The sequence below is a fragment of the Candoia aspera genome, chromosome 5 (assembly GCF_035149785.1).
Source record: "Candoia aspera isolate rCanAsp1 chromosome 5, rCanAsp1.hap2, whole genome shotgun sequence".
Classification (NCBI taxonomy): domain Eukaryota; kingdom Metazoa; phylum Chordata; class Lepidosauria; order Squamata; family Boidae; genus Candoia; species Candoia aspera.
The window spans coordinates 106,761,145-106,788,328 of NC_086157.1; the positions used below are offsets into that span (position 1 = coordinate 106,761,145).

General features: G+C 41.4%; 1 protein-coding gene across 1 annotated transcript; it reads right to left on the reverse strand.

The window, feature by feature from the left end:
* Window positions 1-134: 134 nt before the first annotated feature.
* On the reverse strand, window positions 135-27,184 carry CTSC (cathepsin C). The gene is made up of 7 exons (XM_063305908.1): window positions 26,891-27,184; window positions 19,044-19,189; window positions 7,505-7,671; window positions 5,742-5,897; window positions 3,568-3,683; window positions 1,986-2,117; window positions 135-1,321 (listed from the first exon to the last, which is right to left on the reverse strand). Exons 1-7 carry the CDS (start codon window positions 27,063-27,065, stop codon window positions 819-821), a joined length of 1,395 nt encoding a protein of 464 aa, XP_063161978.1. The 5' UTR covers window positions 27,066-27,184; the 3' UTR covers window positions 135-818.

The following is a 27,184-nucleotide window of genomic DNA, read 5'->3' on the forward strand; positions in this document are numbered from 1 at the left end:
CTTGACTTTTGGGGTTTATCTGTCTGGGTTTTCTCACACTTCTTCAGTTTAGTAGGATTTTCCGTCTACTGTAGCAGTAATAAAACACTAGAGACTTATTCCTTGTCTCGGCGTGGTTCCTGCTTGTCAGGACAGATCTTCTCTTCTAACCACTATGGCTCTCATTTAACACCTTTTGAAGAATGGCAAAACAAATTTGTCTGGAAAGTTTTTGTTAAAGTTCACTATTTTAGGCAGTGAAAGCGATGTCTTTAAATTTTCTAAATATATAATGATCTCTAATGGTATGTGGGAAAGACCTTGGGAGACTGGGCAAAGAGATGCTGCCAAGGGAACAGTCAGACAAGAGACAGCATAGCCCTCAACTGGATAGTGGGCGGGGCAAGAGGCTCAGAGGGGACCCTCCCTATTTCTCGGGCTGTAAAGGAGACCAGTGGGGGTAGGGAGGATTGTACTTTCAGACTTGCAAGATTTTGTCAATGTAGCTTTACAATAAAGTAGAATTAGCTCATCTAGTTGTGATTCCTATCTGGTTCATCGCACAAGGTCAACATCAATCTTGCAAGTCTGAAAGTACAATCCCCCACCCCTCCATCTCCTTTACAGTCCGAGAAACTAGGGAGGGTCTTTTCTGAGCCTCTTATCCCACCCACTATCCAGCCGAGGGCTATGCTGACTCTTATCTGACCATTTCCTTCACAGTGTCTGTTTGCTCAGTATCAAGGTCTTTCCCACATGCCATTATGTGATCATCCACTGCGCTTCCAGGATGGACACTCTTGCTCTCTGGGCAAAGGTCTTTTGAAATAATTCCACAGCTATACTTTAGGTATAGGTGTAGCAGCCACTGCTATGCTTTCTATAGCACATTCATCAGTGCCTCTCCGGATCCGAAAATAACCTTCCTCACCCCAAGAGGTTCCCCAACTGTTCTTCACAATCCAGAATTGCTCACCAGTATGTGAACAGCTGCCATAACCCACAAGCAAAACAGCATGATTGGTCAGTTCAAAAGGGTTAAAAGGGTCCATCAGACCGGTGTGGTGGTAGATCCCCCCTTGGTAGTACATAAAATCATTATAGACTTCAAAAGCAATAGCCATTGGTCCATGCTTAACGAGCTCCAGTTTCATCAAGGCTTCATTGCACCCACCATAAAACCCACCAACGTAGTAGTAGTTGGAGGTGTAGTAGTGGTAACAATCATTCTTAAAAATGCAGGGGGAGTCCTTGCCTTTATAAGGAAAGCATGCCTCCTCAACTATGCCAAAATCCTGTGTGTATTTTCCAGCAATAAGGTAAGGGAATCCACCATCACAACCTAGGGGGGGGAAAAAAACAAGTTGAGAAAGTTAACTGTGGAACTTGAAGAAGTCTCAAAGGGCTATATCTTTATTATAAAGGCTAGTATAATAGACAGCAAGCATCTTTCAGAATGAAAAACTGGATCAACAGAGCTGTAAGAGTGTGCAAGGTCATCACCCCATAGATTTTATTCCCAGTCCTGTCCTCTGGTTCCTTCAGTTGTACTTCAGTACCATGCTGACTAAGGCTTCAGATCTGACTGTGGAAGAGATGCTTCAGAATAAGCAGGATTTTGAACACAGTGCCTGCAGTGCAATCCTGGAGACAGACATGGCTGCTTTAATGAGCTGCAGGCAGATGCTCATGTCTATTTCCACATGTTCCAAAGCCTGTCTTCCAACCTGAATCCGAAATACTGCATGGCCCTAACACCAACGCCATCACAATGGCCAACTCAGCTATCAGTTATACGCACCAGCTGTATTATTATTGCATGCTAGAAGGTTTATCTTCTCCATCATTCTACCAACATGACACACAGGCATATCCTTCAGGGTGCATGTGTTGACCAGCCTACCCACATCTTCTACCCACCCTTCAGTCCTTGGTCAATTCAAAGTGTGCCCCAAGGTTTTTTGTTTTTTTTAAACCCAGACAGCAAACCACCCACCCTGCCTTACCTTGGGAGTATTCACTGCAAGAAACAACTTGCTGGGGGCTCAGTGTTGGAGTCTGAGAATTGTTGGTGAGGATACGAATCCTGGCTTCCAGCATGCCCATTGAAGCAAATGCATAGCAGCTGCCACAGGAGGCTGTGGACAAGAATGCAGGGATAAAGGCAGCCAACCACTGAGCTTGTTCGAAACCAGAAACTCCCTAGCTGTGAGCCAGGATCAAATTGCATGTTGGGAAAGAGTAGCTGCTGGCAGAGAGGGGAGAGAGGAGAGAGGAAGAGAAGGAAGAATCATTCAGGACTCTTCAATCAAACTAAATCACAGTCTCCTCTCTACAAGTCTCTAACCTCTGAATGGTGTGCAGGCACTAGATTTTCTTAAAACATAAATCACGTAAATACATTAACTGCTAAGGAGCCTGCCTAGTATCCCAACTTTTTAGAAGCCCTGAAATGCTGCTGTTATCAGCTGCTTAGCAACAAAAGGGGGAGAGAGGATTGCATTATGTGGAATAATTTTATTCAGACTATTCTTGCTCTCTACTGGAATTTCTGGTAATTGAGTGAGAACTTTTGAAACCTGACATAATGTTGTGGTGGAACAATGCAGCTTCCTGCTGGCCAAAGGCAGCTTAATTGTACTTCTCTCTCACTGAAGGCTGATTCCAAGTACCTTGCACATAGATAGAAAAGAAAGGACACCAGGGACTTGGGGAAATATTAAGAAGGCAAATTGCCTCTTGTGGAAAAGGAGGTGGGGACAACCAGGAGGAAATGCATTTTCCCCACTCAAAAATTACACCTATACAAATTCCATTTTAGTTTAATAATCTTACTTCTGCAGTAAAAGCACAGATCTGCTTCTTGTTTCCTGACACCCAGAATGAAAAGTTTAGGGATGGGAGCAAGATTGTTTGTAAGGTATAACCTTTTCCAAGCCTGGGGATCCGTTGGTTGGGGCAGAGGGAAGGGGAGCAACTGCTGAAGGATGCATCACAACACCAACTCCGTGTCCTTGTAGGGAACATCACAACGCAAGGACAAAAGGGGAGAGTTTGCATCATGACATCCCAAGGCATGTTTTGTCACTTCGGCATCACTGTGGTCAGGAACAGATGCTTAGATTCCCAAGCTCATTCCCACATACCAGTACAGTAGTTTACAGTATGTTCATAGTATGTCCAAGTATATGATAAGGGACAGACAACAGGTATGAAAGGGGGATGTTAAAAGGGAATTGTGGACATGGCAAATTTGTTTTTTGTTTAGTACAGTATCACTAACATTATCTCAAGTCTACTGCTTACTTCCAACACAGTAAATATGCCATCTGGAGCTGAATTCTCTCTGCCACCGACAGGTTAACATTGCCCCAAATGAACATATAACTCTTTCTGGTCCTCAGGACCACCGAGGTACTCACAGTGTTTTTCGTGACCTTAATAATTATCCCTAACATGCATGCATGCATGCACACACACACACACAACTATAGATCTAAATGAATGCCCACAAAAGGACATTTGTTTTTATAAGGGTTATGCTTTGCAAAACAGCTATGTCAGCGGGGTTGGGAAAACAGAACCCACCTTGGTTTCGTACCGGGCTGACGTAATTAAAGCCATCCACATTCCTCCAGTCCCAGGATTTTGGTAGTTTGGAAGCCTCTTTGATTATTTCAGCAGTCAGAGGGGCAGGTTTTTGTCTACAAGAAATAAAAGGAATGTGTACATTGGCATCCTTCAAATCTGACCACTGGAACAATTAACAGCGATGCGCTTCATGCTCTTTGGTCTGAGATCTTACTAGTGTACATTAGCCAGGTAGCAGAAAACTCTTCACAAGGGTTCTCCCACAGAAACTGTCTTGTTCTATGTAGGGGTATAATAAAATCACAGCAAACATATAAAGAAAGATATTGGCACTTTTGCCCTCCTGAGTAAACACTTCATTTTAGAGACTAAAGTAAGAAGCCCTTAGCAAAACCGAACACATTTCCAACAAGGACTGTAATGCTGGTCACAAATGTTCCCTTTTAAAATTATTGTAGAGTGCTTAGAACAGTGTGATGATTTTGAACTGCTCAATACTTCACAATAACATTGCCTTTAGCAGCAGATAGAGTTTAGCAGCAGAGACCAAGGAACTGAAATTATTCCCAATGCCTCCAACCCCCTGATATTGTTTCCCATGTGCCCAATTGGTGTTTCAGGTGAAAAAAAAATACCAGTGGTTAATGAGTTGGTGCTGACTGAGTTTTGTCATTGCCTGCTTAATACTAAGCTGTTGTTCTTGAGTGCCTCTGGCTAAAATGCAGATAACTGTAGTTGTCAAAGCTTGCCACGCCCATTCTTTCCTCCAGAGAAGACGTAGCTCTTGAAAAAATGCACAGTCCACAATCTTGCCTTTAATCTGGACCTTTACATCACCACCATCATCTGAAGCTTTTGCAGACCACCAAGTAAAGCAGCACCATCATCTGAAGCTTTTGCAGACCACCAAGTAAGGCAGGAGTCAATCACAAAATGTCTGTGGGCTCCATTGCACATCTCTCCCCCTAAATCTACCCACTGATAAGTATAAGATTCCCAAATTAAATAAAACAATATAGATTTTTTTAAAAAATGGCCAACATCTTGGAAGTTCACCAAAGTTTGTGAGATTTCAGTGTTCTCATGATTTGGCCATCTCATGTGCATTCAGCCACTTATTTTGACACTTGCATCATAGACCACGGTGGCATTCTTTCTGGAAACTTTTGGTCTGTGACATAATGCAGTGTGTTGGACTGGTTAATCTGTAGGTGCCCTAATCCCAGATGGTAAAAGATGGGAAACAAAGATCTCAGTTCTAGTACTAGAGTTCTAGTAACAGTACCCATTAGAGTTGGAAACAGCAAATAGACCAAAGTGGGTTTGGATGGCACATGTAACAAGCAGGTTTAGAAATCTCCTGGGAATGAAGTGGAATGAAGACCCTGGGTCTTCAGAGCTGAATTCTCATCCTCAGCTGTCTGGTTGCTGAAGAGGAGAGCAGAAGCCCATTCTGACCCTTTTCTTGATCAGAGAACCACAGTCCATTGTGGATGACTACCTGTCAGCTTTGCAGCATGGCCATAAATTGCTAGGGGTGCTCAGGATGCACTTGTAGTTTGAGTGGCATGCAAGGCCACACTGCAAGACATGGGTATGGCCAGCACAAGAAATGTCGGGGCCAGAGTAAAAATTAAATTGGATTAAATGTGGTTCATATGTAGTTGTGCCATAGATTGAATCATTTTCCTTTGTCACATAAGAAATTACAGTTGGCTGACACAACTTATAGAATGGTTCTGAAGGCTACCCTTTGGATTTGGGGGAGCTGCACGTGGCCCAGGGGGCCAAAGGATCTATACCCCTGCATTATAGAGAAAGAAATGCTGTACAGGAGGATCTGCCCAGCCCCAAGTGGAATTAAGGATTTGTTAATCATTTATCTTTTTATTCAGGCTCAGTCAAAAAGACAGCCCTCCTTGATTTTGTTCCTTAGAGGGACATCTTTAGGGCCAGGATGTTCTATTTAATTTTCTCCTCCCAGTGGACAAGGACTGGATAGGAATGGTGGCAATGTGACGACATCACTGGGAGGTGAAGACACTATTTTAGGCCCTTTGGGGTTTAAAATTAACAGCTGCGTTAAGCATTTTGATTAGAACCAGTTTGATTGCATGAGATTCTGGAAGCAGCACAAGCTAGGCTTACTCCTTCAAAACGAGGGTCTTTACCTTGGAACTTTGGAATTTAACCCGCCGGCTCTCCGAGTGAGATCTTCTAAAGTAAGTCTGTCATATTCCTTGTAGGCAGTTGCTCTCCATGATTTCTGAACAGCATTGATGGCTTTCACAAAGTCGTAGCTGGTCACATGGGGCTTCTGCTGAACTCTGGAGTGAAGGGGTTGTAAGTTACTTAACTGAAGCCCAGTTTTTACAATTACACCAAAGCCCAGTTTTTACAATTACACGAACACAACTACACCAAAATTCAGCCCTAAAACTTCTCTAAAACATAACCTGACTGATGGAGTTCGCTATTATATGTTGTGCTGTCTGTTGCACAGTTGGATGAGTGTCTTTAGCCATGGCTAATGTTAAACCAACGATAGTGTGCCATTATCATTCAATCAGTGGATGAACTAGGATAATACCATCATGAGAGATTTTGCTGGGGCTCCAAGGAATCTAGCTTGGGAAGCTCATTTGTCTCTGGGCCAGAATAATCTCAGTTCAATAAGCTGGGGATGCTCTCCACGTCTTGTCTTGGTGCCTGGAAACTGTTGGGATCTGGATGGGATGAAATAGGCTAAAATAAAAATAAGCAAGGTGGACTTATTGATTGCTCATCATGGTTTTTGCCAGTTCTAATGTTGGCTCTTGAAGTCAGGGCACTGCCCTTGATGGAGCAGATTTGTGACTTGGAGCCTTCCTAGCTACTGCTAGATAGGTAGGTGAATCTGGTAGCCTAGGGGACCTTTACCTAGTTTCATCTCATTTATTTATTTAGTTGGTTTAGTTTATTTAGTTATTGCTCTTCCTGAAGCAGAAGGCCCTGGCTACAGTGATTCATGCCCTTACACACGTGGCTAGACTTCTGCAATGCCCTCTACATGGGGCTACCTCTGAAGAACATTCAGAAACTGCAGTTGATTTAAAATGCATCAGTCCAATTGATCACCACTTTTAATAGGTATGAGCATCTTGCATCTATTTTGCAGTCCCTGCATTGTTTGCCAACAGATTCTTAGACACTAGTTTTGACTGATAAAGCCCTATGTGGATTGGCATTCAAGTACTTATAGGACCACCTACTCCAACCAAATTTGGCCTGTCTAAGGAGGTTCTCTCAGGAGAAGCTGTTTGTCATTCATGAGGTAAGGAGATCTGAGGCCGCAGTCTCCCTCTAGATATTAGCCTGGCATCTTCACTGATGACCACCTGGAAGCTTTTAAAGGTGGAGCTTTTTCAGTGGGCCTTTGGGGAGTTATTGTGATTACTGCTACTTGAATGTCTATTTTGTATTACATTACTCTTACTGTAAAGTGTTGCATTTTGAATATTTTCTTCTATTTGGGATGTTTTTAATTGCATTTCAGCATGTTATAAGCTACTGTGATTCTCGAAGAAACGGAAGTATATAAATTTGATAAATAAATAAAAGCAAGAATCAAGAATCAAGAATTCTGTCCCATTTCCCCCCTTTACTGTGATCCTTACAGGATATACCACATCTACAACAAGTTCTTCTCAAGAAGATCACCCAACAAATGTGGATGTTGAGCTGTATTGAATAATGTCCATGCAGGGTCTCCGATCTGATCTACTAAAAAAATGGACATATTATAGTAGGGAGACAGTCTGCCAAGAGTCACTTAACCAAAATGCAAAAATCACTGTTACTATAGTGGCCTGAAGGAAAACCAGCTGAATAGGTTGAAATCTTCTGAATTACAACAGGGCAGGTCTTTTGTGCTATTTTGCTAAGCAAGACTCACATTCTAGAGCTTTTCCAAGGAGGCAGCTGATGTACATGAACTTGGAGACCTGAAGATGAGACCTTGTATCCAGTGAAACATGCCCAGTTACGGCCCAGGACATCATGCACCCAGCCTGGTAGAGTCTCGTTGCAGTAACTTGTTACAGTAGGGCCTTCTCTTTTATACTAAAAAGGAGGGAGAAAAAAAGGCAGAACAGATTTTAGATAGAAGACCAGCAACTGCACAGAGGTGTTGGGTGCAACACCTTGTGAAATCCTTCAGAAGCACTACTGGTTATCAAACACCCAGACTTTCACAAAATGGTGCCCTCCCAAATCTATTTATTTATATATACTTAATTTATATCTTTCATTTACCATCTCAAGATGTCTTATGTAACTCGGGCTGAGAGAGAGTGACTGACCCAAAGTCATCCAGTGAGTCTCCATGGCTAAGAGACAGTTCCACCAGGTAGACCACACCAAGAAAGGAACTCCAAAGAAAGTTAAAACTACTTTATTATATTGGCTATAGTACCAAAATCTCACAAGTCTGATGTTGCCAACCCACCGCATACTCCTGCGAAACTAAGGAAGTGTCTGTCTGAGCTGTTTCCTCCTTTCCTCGTCTTCATCAAGGTCATCTTTACTCTCTACAGAGTGGAGCTGAACGTGGGTCTCGCCACTTCTAATCCAATAACTGAACCACTACACCACACTGGTTCTCATGGGTGCTGGCTCTCACACTACCCAAATCCCCTACGGGAGACCATCACATTAGGGAATGCAGGCTTAGAAAAACCACACTGGGCTAAATGAGCCAACTATCCAATTCTTTGCTTTCTGTCTTCTCCATGATTGAAGAAACAGGCACCTTAACCCAGCTCTTCCTCATAATCAAGTCTACTACAGGAGCAATATCAACTGTGGGTGGCTGTTCTGTTTCAATGAGAGCTGTATCTGAATCCCATTTAACCGGCAGTTTAACTCATGCTATTCTAGGGTTTCTCATGGGCTAAAACAGGTTTATTATTGCACAGCAAGAAGGTTAACTTGTGTTACAACAGAAATGCAAACGAAGATCCTTTCAGTTCAAAGCAGATGCTGATGACAGGAAAGGATGAGATGATCAGCCACGACAGGAAATGGAAAGGGACAGTAAGAGATAGCAAGTAGCAGTGACCATATCTTTCCATTGCACACAGGGGCATGACCTAATGTAACATCTATACTTTTCTGCTCTGAGAGTTTAAGGGAAGATGGTCTGTTTATACCATTCTGATAGATTTTTCCAATGGAGGATTCTCTGGATATCTGATCCCTGCAGAACACTCTGGGATCCCTCTGGAACAGGTAGCACCTAGGCTTGGCTCAGGACAAAGGGATTTTAGGATTTAATCAACTGTGACCTGGATGGGTACAGTCATTAACACCAACGGGCAATCCATTTTAGATACAGGAAGTCAAATGAAAGACACAAGGCATTTGGGGAAAAACAGGTGCACCTCTCACATCTGGTTTTTCCAAAGCAGGGATTCGCAATCTGAGCCCTTCGCCTTTATCCCTGTCCTACCTACTTTTTGGAGAGCAGCTCCTAAGGCCAACTGTACCCCTTGACCTTCTGAAAGTTGTGCTTTCTGATATATAACCTCTCCCCAAGAGCATCGCCAAAACCAAACCAAATGAGTGAGATGTATGAACCCAGCTACTGACTCAGTTGTCAATGAAGAGTGACCAAATCTGCTGATTGTAGACATTCAATGGACCACTGAGCCATTTTCTCACGCAGGGTGCAAGTGGATAAATCGTAACAGGAGGCTGAACTAAAGGCTGAAATGTAATAGCAGTTTGGATAATTATGCATGGTTATGAGGAAAGCAGACAGATTTTTAAATTTTTCTCCTATATTTATTTTTAAATTTATTCGATAGATTTCTATCTCCCCACCCCTCCAAGAGCTTAATACTAGTTCGACCAATCAGATGAATAGAAATAGATGCAGTTCACTAGCATTATATCTTCACGCAATGTATAATTCATGAAATTCATTGCCCCAGGACATGGAGAATAGGCTGTTCCATGGTGATTAATCACACTGGCATGAACGTGAGGTTTTATGGAGTCAGTGAATGCTACTGATGCAGAAACAGCAGTGAAAAGTGTTTTTTTTTTTTGCAATGTTCCTGATCCCCCCTGCAACTTCTTTCCATCATCCTCAGCTGCTGTGGCTAATAATGGCAACAATGTGTAGGCCAAGTCAAAAAAAGCCAGGCTACTGTCCTCAAGCAAGTTGGAAAAGCCCAGGCGATGGCCTTCAAGCAGTAGACAACATTGATGTCCATATGCTATTGAGCTACAGTTCCCAATATATCTAATAAATGAGGAAAATAGAATGTTGTGGTTGCATATTTAAAGTAACAGGCTTTTCTAATAATTTCCCAGTTATTTGATTTGGGGAAGACTGCAAAATTAGATGGCTCTTTCATTTATCTACTGAACGAAGAGCAGAGTCCATACCTAATTATTTTCAAACTGGAGTCATAAAAGCAGTATCTATGACTGGCCTTCTACAGCCTAGCCACTTCCAGCTGTGTGAACTTCAATGCCCAGAATCACTAGCCAACATAATCACTCCAGAGAATTCTGGAAATTGAAATCCGTATTTTTGGAGGAGGCCCACAGATCCTCAAAATCAAATTTAAAAGCATGTGAGGTTTTCTTCCATCTGTTCCTTAGATAGGTTGCCTACCTGTAGCAATTCAGACCCTACAATTCTATGCATTGGCTGGATCAACTAGGAGAGTAATTGGCAACCATCTATCTAGCAGAATTTGATTCCCATTAGCTCCAGCCATAATGGCTAAAGGCAAGGAATTGCCCAGTCATACCGCAAAACCTACTTCCCAACCAGAGGTGAACATAACGATTTTTCCTATTTTCAAGAATTCTAAATAAGTACCAAGTATTCTCTCATTTTTTTTCTTGTTAAGAAGCAGCAACCACACAAAGTTCACAGTTCAAGTTACACTTAGAAAAAATAAGGCGGGGGGAAACTCAGTGTGCTTTGCCTAAAGAACAGAAGGCTGAGGGGAGACACGACAGCAGTTTTTAAATATCTGGAGGACTACTGCAGGCAAAGAGAGCATGGATTTATTTTCCATAGCTCTCAAGGGTAGGAAAGGAACCAAAGGGTGGGAAGTTTTAGAGAGAGAGATCCAAACTCAAAAGAAAGAAGAATTTCCTCACTGTGAGACCTATTAAGCACTGAAACAGTCTGATTCCTGGAGTTATGGGGGCTCCATCACTGGAATTCTTCAAAAATGGCTGGACAGCCATTTGTCTGGGATGCTGCCAGCCCTATGAGGCAGACCAGACCAAGAAACAGACTCCACAGAAGACTAAAAACTACTTTTATTTAGATAGTAACATAATCTTGCAAGTCTGATTGTGCTTCCTCTCATCCTTCCTTTATAATCATGTAAATTAGGGGGGTGTCTGTCTGAGATGCTTTCACAAAACTTCATTCTTTAAGCCAGGGTTTCTCAACCAGGGTTCCGTGGCACCCTCGGGTTCCATGAGAGGTCACTAGGGGTTCCCTGGGAAAGCATGATTTATTTAAAAAATTATTTCAAATTTGGGCAACTTCACATTAAAGAGGTAACTTTCATTCTTTATTTTCAGTTTAAGAACACTGTGAATGCATAGAGACAGGCCTACCCATGAAAGGAATATAATAATTTTGTAACTTCTGGCCTAGATTTGAGCCTGAATGTGCAGGGGTTCCCCGAGGCCTGAAGAACATTTCAAGGGTTCCTCCAGGATCAAAAAGTCGAGAAAGGCTGCTTTAAGCCATGTTTATCTTATTGCTTTGGCAATAACAGATCTCATCTCTCTCCTTCAAGGCCATCCTCTTCACTCTCTACAGATAATCTGAGGATTCCAACTCTGGGCTGGGGGTGGACTAGAAGATCTCCAGGACATCTTCGAACTCTATGATTCCATGAGAGCCTGTTGGAATAACCAAGTCTTCATGGACTTTTAAGCATCCAAAGGGAAGGGCCAAGGAAAGCCCTATTCCAAAGGCAGGGGCAGCAACAGAAAAGGCATCCTTTTACAGTCCTAGCAGATAGTAACCCCTGAGCGAGGGGACATGGAGACCACCTGCCCTACTTGATCTTGTTGGGCAAGCAGATGTTATTGTTGTTATGATATCTCAGGAAGTTATTCCAAGAGGCATCACAGTAAAGAAGGAAGCTTAACCTTCAAGTGAAGCAACTTGGGACTTTGACATGCTACAGCCACATCATCACTGGCACTGACTTTAGCAACCAAATTCCATTCTTTTACACAGCATACAAATAAAAGGGGGCTGAACATGCTGACTAGAGAAGACGTTAAGGAAGGGGCAAAAATGAAAATGTAGAAATGGGGGGGAAGAAAAATCTAAATTTTGGCAAATTCCATGGCACTTGAATACCCATAATTGCAATGTTACATTTTTACAGGGTTTTTTTTTTTTTAAACCTATCCATGACTCAAACAAAGGACAATTTTTGAGTTTGTCTGTTGCTGAGAAAAGCTGCTATATATTCTGAACTGAACTTTTACTGACCTCCCCTGGGGCACCAAGGAAGAAGTAGGGAGAAGGAAAGGGGGCACTGAACAATGGAAGAAGTTGCTACTTTCAGTCTTCAGCTTGGGATGTGAAGACTGTTGCTCCAAACCTTGGAAACAGGGATGAATGCAACTTCCCATACTCTTTTGATAGCATGCAGCATCTCCCACCCTGGTCCTAGCTAATCAGGAATCACGTTCCAGGCCTAGACATTCCCAACCAGTCAAGAAAGTGCAGTTGGCTGGCTGATTGGTAGAGAACAAGGAGAGCAATTCTGGGAGCCAATAATACCCTTGTAATAAGGCCCTTCTCATGCACATTGCAGGAAAGATGGATGCGGAGGAACGGCTACCAGACAGACTTGGTAAAATATGTCTGAGATGTCAATGGTTGGAAAGGGACAACCCTGGGTGCATTAGGGTGATACATGTTTATCCAAATGGAGTATCAACATAAACATATAGGATATGACCCCAGACCTGGACACCCTCCAGATATTGTAAATTTCTTTTAGCAGGCACAAAAGGAAGGATCTGCTGTCACTCATACTTTTCAACTACTTCTCATCTTATAGTTTAAAACTGTTGGCCCCACAAATAAGATAAGGATGGGACTTAAAACCATGCATAGACATTCTGGTTCGATCAGCAACAGAAATTCAAGCTCTCAGTAGAAACATATTTTTCTTCTACAGAAACTTAAGTAGCAATCAATTCTCAATTACTGCAGAGTACCATCTTCTTCCACATTACATACAGGAGGATGGCAATTTAAGTTTATGGTGCAGACACGATGGATCAGATGTAGGAATTCTGCCATATCTGTTCACCCCTCTCTGCTCAACCTTGCTGAGGATGCAGGACAGATGGACCCCAAAAGGATGCACCAACCAGCAAAGAACAAGTCTGCCCTTCAGCTCAGTAATGTAGAAAAGTAAAGGCCTGAAGACAGAGATGGGACAGCCTGGGAGAGGCTTGTTCAAGACAGAAAAAGAAAGAACAGCTCATTCAACAAGTCTTGCTCTTTAATAAGCTGATAACATCAATCCCTTGAACAGGGGAAAGAAAAGCACCATGCAGACAGCTCTCTTTGATATTAAGGATGCATATTCACATGATGTGCTGTTTCTGATGGCCAACGTGGCTCCCGTCAGTGGTTAGTTTAGGACTTAGCATATTGTCTAAGATGGGGCACATACTACTTACATCTTCACCTAACCAGAGAACGTACATTAAATAAACTCACTACAAATCATGGCTACAATCTTTTGGTGAGCTAAGGGTGGAAATGTCATGGATCAGGCATTCAGACAGCATGCTAAATCCTCAACTAACCGAGGAGATGTATTTTCTAGCCAGACCTCCTGTGGGCCCTGAGTCTGCAGACACTGTCGTAGTTTCCTCAAAAGGAGGTTCGTGTTCTCCCTTCACCATAGCCATGCCCCTAGTTTAGCAAACATGTGCCTGTGCCCAGTAAGTCAGTCCTTTAAATCAAACATTTAGAACTTCTAAAGTTGAATTGGATTTCTTTGAATGATCTCATAATTTTAACATATTTTGGAGGTGGAGGCTGAATAACAATCAGATTGAACAAGTGAGGCTCTATAAATAGCTTGGGGGTGTTATTCAACCTTCAACAGCATGGAGGGTATGTATCAATTATTTAGCTGAAAATGCCATGAGAAATGCTGTTGCCATTCACAGGTATTTTAAGTTGGAAGGTGATTATTATAGCCCTACAGCTCTCAAAGCTTCTGGAGGTGAAGTAATAATGCAGTTAATACAGTGCTCAAATTTATATACCCAAAGATAATGGTCCATTTGAGGATGTCCAGACTAAATTTCTTCCATCAATTTCAGTTATACCTAGGTCTGCACCAAATGCTCTATTACACTCGGAACCCGGATTCAATAAAGGCTTTGGTGTGGCTTTATCTGTTTGATCTCTAGTTCAAATTGATTCTTCCCCTGACCCATCTAACTCTGTTAATTCCAGGTCTGGCTGGGACAGAATTTTGTCCGATAAGTTTCACGCCTATGGGTTCTCTAAGGAAAATGTATTTTCCCTCGGTCAAAGAAGAGGGGCAAGGAAAGTGATTAAACAGCATATACGGATTCTAGTTTGCAGAAAAATCTAAGTGCTGATACCAACTGTTCTCTATTAATCAGTGTGAAAAGCAGATTGAAGCCATCAGTTTCACGTTATGCTAGCTAAAGATTGTGGCTATCTAGTAGTATCTTTTTGCCAAATATGATGCTTTGCCTTTGATGGTATTAAAAGGGAACAGGTTGGACTAGATTCCTGGCATTGCATAGAGATATTTATTGCTACTGCCTTTTTTAGGGGTGCTTTCCGACTATCCACTCCTACCCTACATTATTTGGACTCTCACCCAAGTAGGCAATTGAAAATACTGCAAGTCCAGGGATTATGCCTTTGCAGAAAGTTAAGATAGTTGAACCTGGCCTTCTCCATTGTTCTCTATATAAAGTAGTAAATTATCTTCACTGCTATTAAAATATGTCAAATGTGTGTGCATGTAAGAGTGGGTGAAAAAGAGAGAGAGAGAACTATTTTGTATATTCTAAAAGATGAGTCTTGTGATGACTCATTAAGAGTGGCTAAATGTATGGGTGACAATTCCATAAGTGAACAGTTGGTTAATTCACTGGATATATCTCTTAAATTGATTTAAGAATTTAATTTGCATGCTTAACATCAACAATGCATTAGTATATAATCACCACTGGGGAAGTGTAGCAACAGGACATGAAATCCTGTCCACAGAATGGTTCATTTGAGATTCTCCAATTCTTGCAAATTGGCTTGTTATGGATAATTCGATGGTACAGGAGGATAGTTTTTACTGTGCTATACGTTTTGGTATGTCTTTTTATTGTTTTGACTGGAACAATAAGACATCTCTTGGATTTACCTTCTCTTAAAAAAAAACGAGCTAAAATTAAGAATATTAGAGTAAGAATATTAAACCTCAGTTTCTTACCACCAAATATTGAGATGAATCCAGAATAAACAACATAGAAAATATGCTTGCCCTGAAATAATAACCAAGGTATGCTAGGCCAATCTACATGCAACAGGAGGTGGATGGAGAGAAATTAGAATGAACTGGCAAGTACAGGAAACCTTCTCCAGATTCTGAGAGATTCCATCTTGATAGATTTTCATGTTCTTTGATCGTTTCAAGCGCTACAAACTCTTCCAGGCTCATACTATACAGCGAATACATTTTTCATTATAAAGGAAACTGCTTTATAGAAAATAACTATTCTTTTCTTCTGGAAAATGTTGGTTCTCAGTGGCTTCTGCAACATGCACCAGTCACGGGAGGGAGAAATTTAGCATTGCTTTTCTGCTCTGGGATTGAACAAGGCAAGAGCTAAGACATTTCAGAGATAAAAGAGACTCCTCTGAATCATACTCAGTTACTGGTGGCTTCATGGACATGCTCATGCTGTTTTCTGGGCAACAACTCAGAAGGAATTTGCGCTGCCTTCTTGTATTTTCCCCTGACATACAACTTCCCAATATGTAAGCTAGAGGCCTTGGATTCTCTTGTCCTCTACTCTCCATGTAATACCAAGTCCCGACTCTGCTGTGCTTCTTTCTGATATTAACCAAGTTTGCCTAGGTGCTACCATCTGGTATAACCAATTTAGAAGTAGAAATGAGTACCTCAAATAGAACAGGTACTCATTTAGTTATAAAGTATGATGCCACAATCACTGTGGCTTTGTACCAATACAAACAGAATCTGCTACAAAATGTTGCAGGATAGAGAGTACCTGGTTTAGGATTCCTTTCTGACCTCTGCAGCACCCCAACCCTACTAGCATCTCTTGCTAAATATATAAGCCAGCTGGCTTTTATGCCTAAAGGAGGATGAGAATTTGGGTCTTCCTGCTCCTACTCCAGCATCTTTAACCATTTACAAACTCTCTAATATGCAGAGTCATAATAACTTACTCCTAGCCTAAAATAGAGGGCATTCTCAAGCTTAGGCATGGGGGGATTTTCTAAAGACCCCTTCATCCCCTGCTATTGAGCAAAAAATTAATCTCCCACTATTGACCTACGTACTAGCGTGCTTATCAGCACCACGGTACACTACTCAACAAATTAACTACAAATGATAATTAGGTTGTCAGTGGACAGGTAACTAGCATCTCTTGCTAAATATATCTGGCACTTCCACAAAGCTTTAGCTGTTCCTCCAAACACCTAATATCACTGTCCTGGGTCTGGGTTAGGCTATATGGATTAAATAAATAGTATTTGAAACCTGAGAGAGAGGACCCAAACTTTTCTAAGCACCATATAACTAATTTAAAAACAAGGCGGTCCTGATTCACAAATCTAACAAGAGAGGGTAAAATGGGGAAAGAAAAGAATTTAAAAGGTTGAGGAAAAGAAACATGGAGCAACCAGTTAGTCTTTCCATCTGCCACAAAGTTCTTCTTGGAAAGCTAGGGATGTTACCTTCACAAGTCCTTGATCTTTTAGTCAATGGCAGACAATAAATTGTGTTTTCTGTTGTCCTGGGTTAAGTATTTATTAGTACTAACATGTTTCACTGGACAAAACACTACTCATATTTTCGAGTATAGATTATTTAGAAAAAGGACAGGGAGAAGGACTCTGCCCAAATGTTCTCCTAACATTCCAGGTTTCTATAGGATGGAGTCTTTTGCACAAAGGAGCATCCAGCCCTCCCAGCTCCACCTGAGTCCTGCAGCAGAACAGGCAAGAAACATACCTGGTGACTTCATCTACCATCTGTGAAAACAGAAGTGAGGCCAAGCCTAAAGTGTGTAGCTTGCAAGACCTCATGAGGCAAATCTCAAACATCTGACCAGTCCACTGCCTATTGCCCTGTGACATCATAAAGCAGCTGCAACCTTTGGACAAGGGGAGGCTGTGTTTTCAGTGTGTCTGACTTTGTCATATGACTCTGCAATAGTTGTCAAGTGCTCTTGATTAAAATCACATTCCAGTCCCATCCAAATGCTTCTGAAGCAAGGAAGGGCCTTTAAACAAGGCCTCTACACTGGAGACTGATGTTAATTCCAAGAATTGTTTGCTCCTCTTCCTAGAAACCACAGTATCTAGAAAAAACTGTAGATACAAGATGGCAAAATGATAAACATCTATTTTCTTGGCTCCCCAAGAAGGCCGTTTAATGAAAAATGAACCAGTTTCAGAATCCTTGAGCATGTTTTGACACAATGCACTCAAGCTGCTTGCTAATACAAGCCTCAAATTACCTGTGGATTCAGATGGATTTGCTAGTGGTGGTGTTAGGATTCTTCAAGTCAATCTTGACTCCAAGAAACTACATGGAGTTTTCTTGGCAACATTTTAAGAAGTGGGTTGCCTTCTTTTGGGATGTTTTTCTCTAGGTCTAAAAGAGAGTGACTGGCTTGAAGTCACCCATCTTGCTGTCATGCCTAAAGGAGGATGAGAATTTGGACCTTCCTGCTTCTAATCCAGCATCTTGAACCACTACTTTCACACAGGTAGATTTACAAACTCTAATATGCAGAGTCATAGTAACCTACTCCTAGCCTAAAATAGAAGGCATTCTCAAGCTTATGCATGGGGGATTTTCTAAAGACCCCTTCATCTCCTGCTATTGAGCAAAAAATTAATCTCCCACTATTGACCTACATAATAGTTTATCAGCACCGTGGTACACTAGTTAACAAATTAACTACAAATGATAATTAGGTTGTCAGTGGACAGATGATAGATAGCAATACAATAGAAAAACCTGTAAGGGGCATCAGCTTCTTGTCACAATTCAAGTGAGGGATCTACTTCTGTTGTTCATTATGTTTTAGCAGCTGCAATCTCAGATACACAATCAAGATCACATGACTTCAACTGGCCACCCACTTGGAGAACATTGCATGGAAGCTAAATCCTTCTAATTCATTCTGGAACAGTCACAAGAGACCACCCATGGACATAGGCACCAAGATGCCTACAAAACTGTAAATTGGAAAAGGGGGAGGGGGAGAGAGAGAGAGAGTTGGCATGCTGAAAACAAATGATAAGTCTTTGGCATCACTTTTACTTCCAGGAATTCTTCTGGGCCTACATGGGATGGGGTCTGTAAGAGTTCCTACAAAATAAAAATTGTGAAGGTCTGCAACCTATTTCTGCTTCGAATTAGAAATAATTCCTGAGGGAGTTTGAAGTAGCACAATTTGGCATACAGTAGCATGAGTGCAAAACTATCCCTGGATGGGTTGATGCTAGCTGGAAAGGAATTCAGTGCACTTCTCCTTGGAACAGCCTTTCTCAGGCCAGGCAACTTCAAGACATCTGGACTTCAATTCTCAGAATTTGCAACAATGGCTATACCAGCTTAGGAATTCTAGGAGTTGAAGTCCACGTATCTGGAAGTTGCCCATTGAGGGATACCACTTAGAAGTATAAGGCCAGGCTCACAAAGCCTCACAACACACAGGCTGTCCTCCTTCAGGCTCCCTCCAATCCCAGGAACAGCAGTTTGGCCAATGCATTTAAGCTTATGCAATCTAATACAGCCAAGCTCAGACAGTTTCTGATTTTAAGCATAAAAATCCCCATTCTAGGATAATTCTCCCCAAGCACTTTATTATGCTCATTACTGGCCAATGAGGTTTGCCCTGAAAATACCCTAAAACGATAAATTGTCACATGTCATGCTTGACTGCCTTCCCTCAATTTTAATACAATTCTGGTTAAGGGTTAAGTATTGATTGCTCCTCTGCTTGTTCTTCAAATGGGAGACTTAGCTATCGGTTGTATTACACAGCCAGGGGGGAAAAAAACAATTTTTACCAGCTCTGCTCAGCAAGATTTTATTTCTGGAGCTATATTTTAATGCCAATATATTCTGGACTGAAAAGCAAAGAAAGTTCAGAGGGGCATTTACCTTAAAAAATGCAAACCATTTGTAGTCATTCAAGTCAATCTCGAAGCCTTGGTTGTAAATTATGGTGAAAAAGCCATAATTCCCTTGATCGTCCTCAGCAGCGTCAAGTTTCTGAAGATGAACTCTTACGATTTTCTCCACAGGACCTAAAATGAAGCAGCAAAGAGGGTTTTCAGCAACTGAAGATGAAGAGCTCATGCGGCAGTAACAATGTTAATTGCATATTCCTTAATATGCAATAATAATTTTAAAAAAACAGCTGTTTTTATCTGGCCTTATTTTTAGCTAACTGTATTTAGACCTGAGATTGATTGATAAAAAAGTAGGCTTTAAATGTGTGAATGAATAAGCAAGTATATAAATCCCTCTTACCAATTTTGAAAAAAAATTGGCCCCTTAAAAGTCCCCAAAGATTTTGTTGTTAATTTATTTGAGGCCCAGTTGAAGAACTACATCAAAATATATATTAGTTGCCCCGCTGGTAGTAGCTAGACTGGCAATAACTCAATGATGGAAATTAGATTCTACCCCATAACTTGACATATGGTTAAACAAAGTATGGTATATGGTATGTATAGAAAAACTAACAAAAAATAAGATGCCTTAAAGGATATGCAGACCCAAAATATATTTATGATACATGGTACCTTTTATGAAATGTTATTGGTAAAGATAATAAGAGCAAGATTCTTCAGCACTATAAAATACTCTGGTCAAATATTTAACCTGATAATTTTATGTTATCATTATTGTGATTAATTATCTCTTTTTATGACCTATTTTATTGTGTTTTGTTTTTAAGAGAAAAATATTTGAATCTTTTATTTTAATGTTTTTGGTGTGAGTTTATCTTTTGCTGTATAGCTTGACTAGTTTAATGTTCTGAACATTACTATATCTTTTCAGTTTGACCTTGTATCAAATGTTTTCCTTACTCATTTTACTTCCTTCTGCATTTGATTATGTTTCTTTCTGGTGATGTCTTTAGAGGTTTATATTGCAGTGTTAGTTTAAACAATGCCTACAATGTGTAAGGGATTTTTTAAAAAAAGATTATGTCACTAACATTTTCTTTTTTTCTTTTCTTTTTTAAACCAAGCCCTAAAACATAATTTGCCATTAAAAAAACAAAAAAGTCTCATTCTTAGGTCTGCATTCGATCTGGTTCCCAGAGCAAGGCTTTGGTCTAAGCTTATCCATACTACTCTTGATAGAAGGCTACTGCTGCTCATGCATAATCTTTACAACAACTCCAGAATCAAAGTTCGATGCAGTACGCAAGGCCATCACACAAGTGAGATTCCAACACACGGAGGAGTGAGGCAGGGTTGTATTTTAGCTCCTCTGCTGTTTAATCTGTATATAAATTCACTTGTGGCCAAAATGAATCAATTAGAATATCACCCTCCAAAATTTGACAGACAGGCATATCACAAGTTGGTTGTATGCAGTTGACATAGCACTCCTATCACAAACACGAATTGGACTCAAACGAGCCATGAGCGCTCTGGCCAGTTATTGCTCTGAAGAAGCTTTTGAAATCAATTATAGCAAGACTAAAATTTTGGTCTTTGCAAAGAGACCTAAACTGCACATCTGGAGGATAAATGGCCAGAACATTGAACAAGTTAAATCCTTTAAATATCTGGGCATGGTTTTTCATAGCCCCACTAAATGCAGTGCGCACCAAAGCTACGTTATACAAAATGCTCAAAAAACACTGGCAGGAATCCAATCCTTTCACTTTACCAAGGGAGCACAGCATATCCCAGCCGCACTGAAGCTATACTCAGCTAAGGCTCGCACACGATTACTCTTCGGTGCTCAGCTAGGACCCTCTCCTTCTTTCACACCAAATTCTTAAGGGCCATATTTCAGGTACCCCCCTGTGCTCCAAACGTAGTATTAAGGAGGGAAGGAAGGCTGCCTAAAGTTGAAACAGGTGCATGGACTTGCATTATAGCACATTGGCTGAAACTACTGTTTTTCCCTACGGATTTGGGTTCTTTCCCTTTTAAGGATAATTATAAATCAGCATGGTTCAGGACCATCTCACAAAAACTACAACATCTTGGCTTCTCTAGTGAGGCATTCCTAATGATGGGCTATGAGAGTGCACTTAGCAAATTCAAGCAGCGTATCAAAGACCTGGAAATTCAGCAGGACCAGTCAGCTTTGCCTAAGAGTGTTTTTCTGGGCGATCAAGCCTTTTCTTATAAGCCAGCGAGATACCTAAATTATATAACTGTCTCCAAATTTCAGAGGGCACTAACGCTGTAATGTGCTTCCTACAGCGGTTTTGGAGGACTGCTACAGAAAAGTCCCATACAAGTTGAGATTGTGCCCCTGTGGACAAGGGGCTATTGAAACTATAGTACATGTCCTGCTATACTGTATTTTCTAAAAGGATTCACAAACCCATTTAATAACTCATTTGAGAAAATATCCAGGAAATTCTGATGTTCTTTATGTTTCGTTGCTATCTGATCAGAATGACTTAGTTTCCCTGAATGTAGCTAAATTTTGCTATATTGTCTGCAAATCAGGCAGACCTCGACTGCCCATTGACGAGTCTATCAATTTGTAAATATATTATCATGTTTTGTTCATTTCATTTAATGCATTTTTATTGTATTTCAACACATTTCAGTGTACTTTTTTTCAATTTGTAATTCTGGTCTGGGACTGTAATAAAAATATAAAAAGTCTCATTCTAGTTGACCTTAACTGCTCAACAGTCTATGGAGTCCTTGGTGCTCTCTGAGCTTGGTTGTTTGCTTGCAGACGTTTCATTGCCCAACTAGGTAACATCATCAGGGCGAGTGAATGTGGGGTTTGCCTGCACTGATGATGTTCCCTAGTTGGGTAATGAAACATCTGCAAGCAAACAACCAAGCTCAGAGAACACCATGAACTCCACATCTCAACTCTGAGCTACAGATGTTCTCTTCTATTGGGCTCAACAATCTGCATCCAGATTGTTTTCTAGACTAAAATCTGGAATTTCCTGGTATTCTCTCATCCAAGTACTAATCAAGGCCACCCTGCTTAGCTTTTTCAAAATCAACCAGGTCAATTAAATGTGGCTACTAGCTGGGCCTTACCATTACCCCAATTTAAAATAATAATAATCGCAATAGAAATAAACATCAATCATAGACCCTACCATAAATACAGAGGAATGTAAGTGGTTCTCTATATATCAATTTCATTATGGCAGTATCTTTCATTTTCTGTGCTGGTGTTAAATTTTAATGTGGCTATTTTGTCATTTGTATTCTATACTATCCTTTTGCTTTTAATTGCACAACATTCAAGGAATACTGCTAAGAAACAGTTCTAAATATTATTTGGTTTCTGCATCCAAGAACCTGTTCAATTTTTCATTCTAAAGCAGCGGTTCCCAACCTTTTTGGCACCAGGGACCGGTTTCGTGGAAGACAAATTTTCCATGGACAGGGATGGTTTTGGGATGATTCAAGCACTTCTTCTTTTTCCCGACCTTTTATTCTTTTTTCTTTGTGCCGTTTGGAGATAGCAGCCAATGGGCTTGCTTCCTCTGACTGGAGGCAGAGCTCAGGCAGTAACGCGAGTGATGGGGAGCAGCTGTAAATACTCAGGCTGTAAATTCGCTCGCTCACCCACCGCTCACCTCCTGCTGTGCGGACAGGTTCCTAACAGGCCACGGACCGGTTCCAGTCCACGGCCCAGGGGTTGAGGACCCCTGCACTAAAACATCAGCACCTTTCTATTCAATGTGTTACCTTCCAGACAGACTAATTTAGACCATTGGCAGTTCTCTATACCTGATGAGAAGCACGCTTGAGTTAAAGGGGTTACTCTTGGGTGAACAAGTAAAGGGTTAAAGCCTAAATAATATTTAAGGCAATGTCAGATGGAGAAGAGAACTGCAATATGCTCACATTTGTTAAGATTCCAGAAGGGCTTCAGATAAAGAGAAGGAAAGAATACAAGAAAGTCTAATTCAAAAATGAAATGTAAAAAATGGTAAAAAATTTACCATTTTAGTTCAGTAAAACAAACAAACTTCTGGATTACTTTATTTGCCCTCAGAGTAAGCCACTTGGCCTAAAGTACACATAATTTTAATAATAATAATACTAATATTATTATAATATAAAAAACTAATATTTAGCCCATAGTAAGCTGGACATGCCCGTGGTTACAAAGAAACAAGTATGGATAATTGACATCGTAGTAGCTGGAGATAGAAGGGTGAATGAGAAAGAACTAAAAAAAAAAAAAGGAAATATAAAGACCTTCAAACGGAGATCAAGCAAATATGGAAAAAGAAAGTCCTAGTGGTACTGTTGGTGCACTTGTGCCATACAAAAGACCTGGAAAACCATTTGGATACAACAGGAATGGACAGAATCTCAACTCATCAATTAGAAAAAGTTGCATTACTTGCACATATATTACAGCGATATCTTTAACTAGCTTAGATCCTTGGGAAGGATTCAATAATCAAAAGTACCACGTCCAGTCATAAATAAACAGCAATAATATATGGTTGAAAAGTATTGGGATTTAACAATTGAAATCCAGAGATCAAGCAAATGTTTTTCCTAAAACTATTGCAACCCTCAGAGCTGTAACAATAGAAGTGTCAAAACCACTCAAAAAATTAGAATTGCTCGATCTTATAACATTGGGTTCCAAAAACAGCTTTGCTTGGAACCACATATATATGGCAGTATTTGGACAATTCTTAGGCTTTGGAATAAACCTTGAATTGACCCTAAATTAACAGCATTTGCTGAGTATTCTTCAGAAGGGAATATATATATATATATAGAGAGAGAGAGAGAGAGAGAAGGAGGGAGGGAGGGAGGGAGGGAGGGAGGGAGGGAGGGAGAGGAAAGGTTAAGCACAGAAATCTGCTTACATTTCCTTAAAAAAAATCATGCAACTGGAACTCTGGCTGACCTATTAGTAAGTTTCAGGCACAAGGCAAGCTGAAAATTTATTTCTGTTTCTATTACTTAAAGCTACAGGACGCATAAGTACCGCGTTAATTTTTCTTTTATGGAAACAGATTGCTGGCTGTACCACAAGGCCTCTAAGGGTAGGGAAATTCCACAGCTCAGATCTTTGGTTAAAGGGCATGTGACCATGAGTTGACAAAAAAGTTTAAAAAGAAAAATGTAAAATCAGTTCAGTTCCTAAACAAGACCACAATTTCCCTCCTTTGTTCTTTGCAGCAATCTGACTCAGCAATCAACATCAGGAGGGACAGATTATATTTTCTAAATTTCTGTCTGCAACTTCTTAAAGTAGCAGTGTCTTTTCCTGGGATTACAGAGAGTCCTCACTTAACAACCATTCATTTAGTGGCAGTTCAGGCTTACAATCGTGCTGGAAAAAACAACTTACACTTGGTCCTCACACTTACGACCGTTGCCACATCCCCACAGTCATGTGATCACAATTTGGGCGCGTGGCAACCAGTTTGCATTTATGACTGTTGCAGCATCCCATGGTCACATGATTGCCATTTTCAACCTTCCCGGCTGGTTTCTAGCAAGCAAAATCAATGGGGAACTGTGTGATTCACTTAATGACCATGTGGTTCACTTAAGCTCCTGCAGTGATTCATCTGACGACCACCACAAAAAGGTCATAAAATCAGGTCGGATTCGCTTAATGACCGCTTTGCTTGGCAACTGACATTCTGGTCCCAATTGTGGTCATTAAGCGAGGACTACCTGCACATGGTTGCCTCCTGCAAATTTAGCATAATCCCAAAAACAGTCATGTTTGGTTCAGGAGTTACAGAAAGCTGCTGTGTGTGTGCATTGAAGTACTTCTTTTTTTTACTTTGAACCAGTAAAAACGTTTTACTTTGAACCTTTACTCTGCGCAGCTGTATCTTCCTCCTTATTAGAAACAAAAGTTAGCAGAGAAAGGAAAAGGCATTTTACATCCACCATTCACCCACAGCAAAATCTTCCATACACCTAAATCGTGATCTCTTCTATGCACTCACAGTAAGGAGCACTGGTGAAGATCACAAAGGATTGAGAAATATATGGAAAAGCCTTGTCAGTTCTGTAGATCTGGAATGTTTCCCTACCCGCGGATCTCTCTCTTTTTTTTTTAGGTCAGTATAGTGGCAATAAAAGAAAATGCTATTTATTTTTATATTCCCCAAAGGACTGCCATCCTTTGGGGAGAATCCCATCCTCCCCAACTCTGGAGCAAAATAACCTGCAAAACCAACTTGGCTTGCATTAATGGTTATGCACTTCTTTCTCTTGATAAAAGGGCTGTCATTTTTAGGAGTTAAGAATCAGATGTTTGCAAATAAGCAATGGGCAAGAGCAGAGAGTAAGTCCTGAAAGAAGGTAAAAACATAAGAAAAAAAAAAGTGATACCAGACAGGGAGAAGAAGAAGTTTAAGAGACCTGACACCCCAGCAGAAGCCACTGCAAATTTCCGGTTAATGACACACTACCATCAACGTATGAAGAAAGAGAAACCACAGCTTTTAACGGTGAAGCTGAAAATAGCAACATACCTCTGGCAATAAATATTGGAAAGCAATTAACCACTCCCTGTGAACGTAGCCCAAATTTGGACTTTAGATGGGCTTTGACCTGATTAAGAAAACCTGCCCCCATGGTTTTAGTTGGGGGTGGGAAACAGAAAATCAGTCGCAAATGTTTTAGTCCTGTCACCTACAATAGAAAAGGAGAAAGTATGAAATGTGCGCTGAATTAAATGAGTCTTCACCGTTGGGTTGAGTACTGTTGCCCATTATAAACGGTTTGGCCTTATGCACACAAACTGTATGGACAGCTGATCTGGGGGGTGCTTCATGCTAGCACTGAAACATGAGTTTGGATTGCATACAGAATGAGACAAGGAGGTTTTGCTCTGGTTGCAGATTGAGAAGATAAGTGCTGGTGGGGGGGGGGGTAAGCCAAGGCCACTGGCAGTGGGGGCTAAGGAGAGGCAGAGAAAGAAAAGTGTAAGAAAAGGAGGGGTGGACTGTGGCATATGACCTACTGGAATATTGGCAACACTGTGAGTTGGGGGGAATGCTTACTAGCTCTACCACATCTGCCCCTATTTGCCATATTTCATCCCAAACATGGAACCACAAAAATGTTTCAGTTTTCATCTCTGCTGAAGGGAGGCTGACCCAGAAGGATTTCCTGAATGCAGCAAGTTTGGGTTGGACACCAAAATATATTTCCCAGTTTGGGCACCGCTGTAGTTTGAGCAGAAAATGGGAATCGGGGCACTGAGTTGGAATGGAGGAAAGGTGTTTGCACAACCGTCAAAGCCAGATGATCAGAACAAGTCTTCTGTTTGCACAATCGGCAGTGCCCAAACCAATCAACTGTATTGAGTCATGGGATGGCTGGTTCACCCAACATCTAAAGATGGTAGCTGCATTCCCACCATGCTGAACTGCAAATTACCCAATCTCATTTGAACTAAGTTTAGCATGTTGGGTAAGCCCCAGCCTAGCATCATCCAGCTGTATCGAGTTACAGCTTCCAACTAGCAATGTTCACACTAGCTGGGGACGATGGGAGTTGTAATATGGAGGCAATCAGGGAGTGGGGAGAGGCTGCCCTGAATGATCAGCCCTCTCGGGTCGTGTTCAGTGCGCTGATTATTACAGGGCAAAGACGGCTGGAGTGGGTTCAATTGCTTGGTTTTTTTTTTTTAACTTGCGTGTTTGTTTTCCGTTGGAAAGTTTCGGCGCTTTTTTTTTAGCCCTGAAGAACCGAAGGAGGAAGAAAAAGAAAGTCAAGAGGCGGTCAAACGAAGGCGGCGACCAGAAAGCCGCTGGAGGGGAGCGCTCGACTTACCCGGGTCGGAACAATTGATCTGCCGGCTCGAGGGCCCCTGCCCCCGCCTCACCTGGAGCACCCAGGTGCCCTCCAGGTCCTCAAAAGTGCAGTTGGCCGGAGTGTCGGCCGAGCACGGCCCGAACTGCAGGAGGGCGGCCAGAAGCAAGGACAGCCAGGCGGTCGAGCGCGCCATGGCAGCGGGCAGGGCGAAGGCGGCGGATTGCAGCAGGACAGAGGGACGCGCCGGGTTCACGGGCGCCTGGCCAGCCTTCTATCCCGGCGATAACCAGCAACCGGAACAACGGGGCTCGG